The sequence below is a fragment of the Telopea speciosissima genome, chromosome 1, assembly GCF_018873765.1.
Source record: "Telopea speciosissima isolate NSW1024214 ecotype Mountain lineage chromosome 1, Tspe_v1, whole genome shotgun sequence".
In the NCBI taxonomy this organism is placed as follows: domain Eukaryota; kingdom Viridiplantae; phylum Streptophyta; class Magnoliopsida; order Proteales; family Proteaceae; genus Telopea; species Telopea speciosissima.
Genome location: NC_057916.1, coordinates 30,934,533 through 30,941,649, shown reverse-complemented (window position 1 = coordinate 30,941,649; position 7,117 = coordinate 30,934,533). Strand labels below are relative to the sequence as shown.

The 7,117-nt window shown below is 35.6% G+C and overlaps 1 protein-coding gene across 1 annotated transcript; it reads left to right on the top strand.

The window, feature by feature from the left end:
- Positions 1–235: 235 nt before the first annotated feature.
- LOC122645340 (transcriptional regulator SUPERMAN-like) lies at positions 236–712 on the top strand. The gene has a single exon (XM_043838682.1). The coding sequence runs from the start codon at positions 236–238 to the stop codon at positions 710–712; it is 477 nt and encodes a 158-aa protein (XP_043694617.1).
- The last annotated feature ends 6,405 nt before the right edge of the window (positions 713–7,117 follow it).

The window sequence follows — 7,117 nt, the reverse complement described above, 5'->3', positions numbered from 1 at the left end:
CGTTTCACCCCCTCAACACAGCTTTAGTTTCAGATGATATGGAAAAGAAGAATTTTTTTCACTTGCTCCTTCTCACAAACCCACACTTCTTCTCTAATAAACCCTTTCCCTCTTTCCCTATCTTCAATCTCTTATTCTCAGTTTCAATCACCATATATATTTAACACCTTTTGATAGTTTCTTTGCCCTACCTAGATAGTTCCAAGCTAGTCTGGACAACTAATTAAATCAAGCAATGGAAGAAAGTGATCATCATCAGCAAGAGCAAGCCAACAATGATCCAGCTGATACCAGCAGGTCATATGGATGTGTATTCTGCAAAAGAGGGTTCACCACAGCTCAAGCATTGGGTGGTCATATGAACATCCATAGGAGAGATAGAGCAAAGACCAAACAGATTGAAGCTCCATCAGTTTCAAATGTACCTGATTCTTCACAAATTTCAAGCCATCAAACACCTTATTCTCCAACCTCAGAGGCAAAAAGAAGTTATCACACTTATTTTCCTTCAACCACATCAAACCCTAGATATCCACATGCATACCATGCAAATGATGAACTTCACATTCAATCAAGACCAAAGCCATATGAGGAAGACTGGAGCACAGCTTTGAGTTTACAGATTGGTTCAACACAAATACAACAAAGTGAGAAAGAGGAGAAGCAAAAGAAGGAAGTAGATTTGGAACTTCGACTTGGCCATGATCCATAGTACTTGTTGTATATGGTTTTACTTTACCTATCTACCTATATTGTCTAGCAGGAAATTAATTATGCCATGAACAAATGAATTAGGTTTCTATTTGGAAAGCATTATAGGAGAAGAAGAAAGTACAATTAATTGACGGATCTGGCATGGTGAAGAAGGAAGACTCATCAACAAATGAATCCTCTCAGTCCCTTTGTCTAAAATTCTCAACTGAGGTACTTGTATTTTTATCTGTCCATCTAAACTCTAAATTTTAGTTTTAGTTAAAATGACTTTCTTCTACAATTCATGTTTACTGAACAATTTCACTTATAAGTATACATAGTATGTTCATACAGTAAAGTTTCACAAATTCTTGGAAATTTTCACCTTATCTAAAATAGATCTATCTGTGAAGCTTGTCTCATCTTGGGATTCTAATTGAGAATCTAATTCATTTAGCTTTACCTATAGCATTCATGCAAGGATAGCTTTTTGAAGCATCAATAAAACAACCATGGAAGAAAATGTAATGAGAAATTGATCATCAAGGTATCCTAAAAAAATGTATGACCTTTGGTCCATCTCTAGGGTTTGAAAAAAGAAAAAGTAATGATGTCTATGACATGACCTAATTCAATTCATGTAGCATGTTCACAGATAGCATTCATGCAAGGTTAGCATTTTGAATAAAAATTAATGATGTCTATGATATGACCTGATTCTTCTTGGTATCTGTATTAATAAATCATACTGCAAGCCTGGCCTCTCCCTGGAATTTACTCCTTATAGAGCAAACCCTAATGTTAATTTACTTTTTTGAATATACCATCTGAGGTTTCACCTGTGCATTACTCATCAGGTCTCAAGACAACATACAAATTTCTCACTTTTGTTTGTTCATATTGTCAATAAAATTTTCCATACTCTTTCAATCATGCAATTATGAACATGAGGAGTTGTAAGGGAAATTCTCACCCAATAAGCCCCTTAATACATGACCTAATTGAATGAAATGCACAGGCAAATGTACACTATTGTGTGTAATGTGCATATTCATTGCTATCGAGAGTGAGTTTAGTTCCTGTAAACTCTAATTGTGTCTAGCTAGGTTGCTATATATGATTTGTATGTATCTGTCTCTGGCAGAAGATTCATCAATAGGTGATTGAAGTTTCTAATTTTTTTTTGCTAAAGGTCAGCAGAAGAATAAATTAAGGAAATAAGATGTACATGATTAACGTCCGGGCATTCCCAAACATAAAAACATAAAAGACTTGAAACTACACTTTCGGTATTGCCATCAACAGAGTTCAAGACTTCTGATTTTTGACCTAGAGATCCACTATTAGCATTGCCATCAGCAGAAACCCTAAGATTAAAAAAAACACTAAGATCAAAGAAATTATCTGGTAAATATCTTGGGCAATTATAATATTATATTCCTCTCTTGATTCCGTAGCCGATTTTCCTTGTTTCATGGATGAACTAATCGATTGTTGAATGAACGTGTGAGATTTTCTCTGTTCTTTTTTATATGAGCGCGCTCTGTAATTAAGTCGTTTGAGAACTTATTATTAGAAATTGAATCCTAGAAGAATCTCAAACGACGAACCATATAATTCCAACTCATGAAATGCAAAATCCTAAATCTCTCAAAGGGAGGAACAGAGATACACACATAGGGTGCTAGCTTGCAGTGTACACTGCTAGCATACCCATTCTTTTCCCTATCTCTCCTGCATCCAAAAAATATATATAAAAAGAGGACCACATTACTGTGCAGGAATTGGCTCCAGTATTCTGGAAACATAGAGAACCAATTAATAAAGCTTACAGACTAGACTACCCCACACAGACACACATAAGACACCCAACCCCATAACAGATCTTCTAGCTTCAAATCTCTCTTTCAACTGTGACAATGACACAAGGTGATCACAAATGATGCAGTAGCATAAAAAGTGACAACGAAATGATTTTAGGTTCTAGTGCAATAGGGTAAAAACTGACAATGAAATGATTTTAGTGATTTTTAGGGTTCTGCCACTGCAATTTTAGTTTATGACTCTTTATAATGTATACTCTGTGGTTCGTTTCTTTCTAGTCTATTAGAAAGACCTAAAAACAGTTTCTAACTTGAGCGTATCACCCCAACAGAACAAATAATTAATTTTAAATCATCTGAAGGAAAAAAAAACCCCGAATTAAATTTAGGCCTTACAGAAATTTAAATGAGCAAAATGTTACTGGAAGGTTTAAAACCACACCCCATCCTTGTCAAGTAACATTACAACCAAGGAGTAAATAATTTTATTTTTTTTATGATAAAGATTTCAACCATAGAGTACAAACTAATTAAGCTTCTCACGTTGGTACGTAGTGGTCATGGTTTAGGATAATTTTCTTTCAAGTCGTTTGCTTGGTCTTTTTAAGATGACTAAGTAAGGCGCTCGGGCAAGGGTAAGGCGTTCATTGCGCACCTTGTTATGTCTGCACAGCACGGCACAGGACGGGCAACTCGGCAGTAGAGGATCCAAATTGCGTGACTGATGGAAGCTCATAGCTTTTTTTTATTTTTATTTGGATGATTAAAATATATTCATCGAAGCCCAAAATTTCCCCTTTCCACTTCAAAAACAAAAAATGAAGAGAGCTTCACAACAAAATCAATGGTTTATCCCTATAGCCGAATTAAACTGGAAGGGAAAATCCGAAGAGGAAACAAGGACTGAGCCAACCCAAAACAGCCAGACACCAAGACCAACCCGAGAGAACCTAGCCGACTGAGAGGATGATTCTTTTGGATTGTCTTTATTCTTTTGTTAATGAAGTTTGTTGTTATTATCAAAAAGGAAAAAATCTAGACTCTACTTAATTATAACTCAAAATATTGGTCATGAAGAAGCTCATCAAGCCTCAGAACTGAAGGGCTAGTGGTCTGAAGTTAAGTTTGTTGTTAGGGTTTCTAGCACAAAGTAATGGAGTGGTGTTGTCATATATAGATGTGATTCATGAAACCCAATAATTAAGTAGAGAAATGTGAATATCAAATAAAAAATAATAAAAAAGGACAAATACCTTGGTGTTTCATAAAATGGGTTTACTATAGGGATGTAAACGGATCGGATTCGGCTCGGATAGTGCTATATCCGCATCCGCATCCGATTAGCTTTCGGACGAATACGGATCGGATATTTTATCTGTTTACATGTAAATATAGCTTTTCGGATAGCTATACCCTATTCGTATCCGCATCCGTTTAGTTTGCGGATAGATTCGAATAGTGCTAAATGGATACGGACATGGATACAGAAACGGATTTCAACTATTCATTTACACCCCTAGTTTACTGTGGCCACGATTGCAGAGAAGCTCATCATCCTTCACCTTAATGACCATATCACTCATTGTTTAAGTTACAACTTACAACCCAAATTGAATTGTATTGTAAAGAAGAAGAAGAAGAAGTACTAGTAAGTCCAAGGCCAGGCCCCCACGCACCGACGCCCTAAAAGCATCATCCAACTGTGGGCTATGTCGGGTGACCAAATTAAGCACCCTGGCCCATAAAAGGTAAGAGATGCGTGCAGTCAAATGTCCCAAAACAGGAGAGAAAGAATAAAATTATTGATTCAACCACAATCAAAGCAAAATCACCAGCAATCAAGTATGCTGCTGTGAAACCACAGTATCACTCCTTAAAAGTCATGACTTTAGGGACACATGGTTTGAGGTATCGGTATCGGTATCGGATCGGACCGATATTACACGGTTTTGAAGATAATCGATATCATATCGGGTGCTTGAAATGGTATGAATGAAAGGTAAAATAGTAAAAAATAAAAAATAAAAAATAAAAAAAAAATTCTATTTTCTTTAAGAAAAATCAATAACAGTATATTTTTCGAATTGAAATTGAAAAGACAAGATTTACTTTCATTGAAGAAAAAAACAATGTTATATTAAAGGGCAAAAAGTAAGATTGTCTTTTTTGTTTTTTCCACCAACTCTTGTCATAACAAGATTTCCTGCCTTCACAGCCTCTGCTACCGGATAGCAACTCTCCCAGTAAAATAATGTTCACCAAACCAGAATTAGTAGGTTGGGCTCAAATTGCAGAGGCAAGTTGGGTCGGGTTTGGCCACCCCTTATCCAAAGCATGCTCTAACTTATAAAATTTTGTGACCGGCCTGTATTTAAATTGCCTCATCTTGTCCTTTTAGAAATTCATAACCATACAATAAGGAGAAAGACATGATCTGTTTTGAAGTTCAACAAGCATATCTGATGCCTTAGTTTTTTTTTTTTTTTAGTGATTAAGATTCAAAGATTTACAATTTTATGTTTAAACTTTGTGCTTATTCATTATTTTTAATTATCTGCATAACTGCCTTTATAATAGGGTATCTGTGCAGTCTCTGCTACCTATCTGATGCAGAGAAGATTTTCAAAGAATTCCTGGATTAGTTGGATCGGCAGAAGTTCACTCGATCAGGTCAAAAGTACTAATTTGCCAACTCAACTTCTAAAAGTCTTAACTTTTTACTAGGCTAGAGGTATGGGAGCCATAATATCTTTTTGGAAATAGCATTTTGTGCTCTATAGGCTTTTTAATGAATGAAAATGCATTGGATGAAGATTCATAATCAAATTCTCACATTTAAAGGGTGTACCTAGCCTCTGAAGTTTTATGCGTGATTTAGGAATATTAGTTTCCTATTTTATTTTCCTATCTTCCGTTCTGAAAGATATGATGAAATGGGAAAGACCATGCAACAGGAGGTTCCCACCACCCTAGCTTTAAGGAGGAGACCGATGAGGCACAACTCGTATTGGAGCATCTATATGAAAAAGAATTCTAAAGAAAGTTGTATTCGATGAAAGCTATATGTACGGCTTAGAGGGAGATCTTTCAAGACCTACCAAACAAATCCAATTGGTGTATTTTACCAATAAGAAATCCCACTAACAATCTCAATCACAAATAAAAGAATGTTCACCCAACCTGAATTATTATGAATTCCGAAGTATAGTTGGATCGGACTTTATATTTTAGATTGTTTAAGATTCAAAGGTTTACAATTTTATATTTTATCTTTGTGATAATTTATTCCTTTTTTATGGGCAAGTTCTCCGCATCACTTTTAACTAATGTAATACTTTCAAAACAGAGCATTACATCATAATCAATCAGTTAATTTTGGTCAAGATTTGGATGGCTGATTATGTAAAGAGAAAATGTTCAATACATCGTGTCCATGTAATTGAATATCGCTCTGGCTTAAAAAATATAAGAGTTGACATACTTTTCTTTTTCAGTAAAAATAACATCAATCAATAAAAGTATATCTTTCAATTGTTAATATAGAAGTGAAATCCTATACACGATGCAAAAAAATGAATGAAAAGGTTAAACAAACAATCACACAATGCAAGGATATACATGGTTCGACAAGATGCCTACATTAAAAGAGAGAAGAAAGTAGTTTCAATAGCAATGGAACAAGGGCTACAAGCTGTCTTCCTCACGCCTCTCTGTTTTTACAAAGAAGTCTCTGTAACCCTAATAACTTCCATCACTACCAATTTACAGGAAAAACAAAGAGATACAATTTCCTAGGCCTCAAGCCCTACGGGCTTTTATAGGCCTCTCGAAGGCAGCCCACAACCGAGTCCACACAATACAAGACATCAATCCTCAACAATTAAGTATGCCAGCTACTTGTATACAACATAATTTTATAGGCATTACTTCATACAGGGCATAAGCTTGTCCTGCTTTTGGTAGATAAGTGAGTTTGTTCTTCAAGAGCATAAAAGCTTCAAATCCATTCTCATAATCATAAGCATGATTCTCTTCTTTTTTTTTTGGTTTTTTCCCACTATACATCCACACACCAAACACATGTTTATAGCTACATATATGCATGAACAGTAGTATTTCCTACTGATGTTTAATTGCCTATAGCTTTGAAAAGCATGAAAATACATCACTTTTCCCTCAACTATTATACATATATATACACCCGCAAAGCCAATGATACATAGGTAATTTCATGCATAAAATAATATACATTTATGTATCTCTGGCCCAGTCAATTCCAAAATCCATTTCAATAGCTCATTTTCTCTAGGCCCATTATAGGGACGAATCCCAGAAAAGTCCAATCCCATGGACCATTGCATTTCCCTTTCATTTTATGTCATTGCTTAAGCTTTTAGAGAATAGGCCCAACAATTAACTTTAGGGTCATACATATCTTTCGGACTTGGACTTTGACTTGGACATTATGGGCCTTAATATATGATGTCCAAGGACAAGGTGTTGTGGAGCCCTGCAGGTTTATGGACCCTCTCTAGTTCATGGCACTTAGCTGGTTGAGCCTCCATTTCCATCCACGTGGAGGGATGATGTGGCCACTGCAA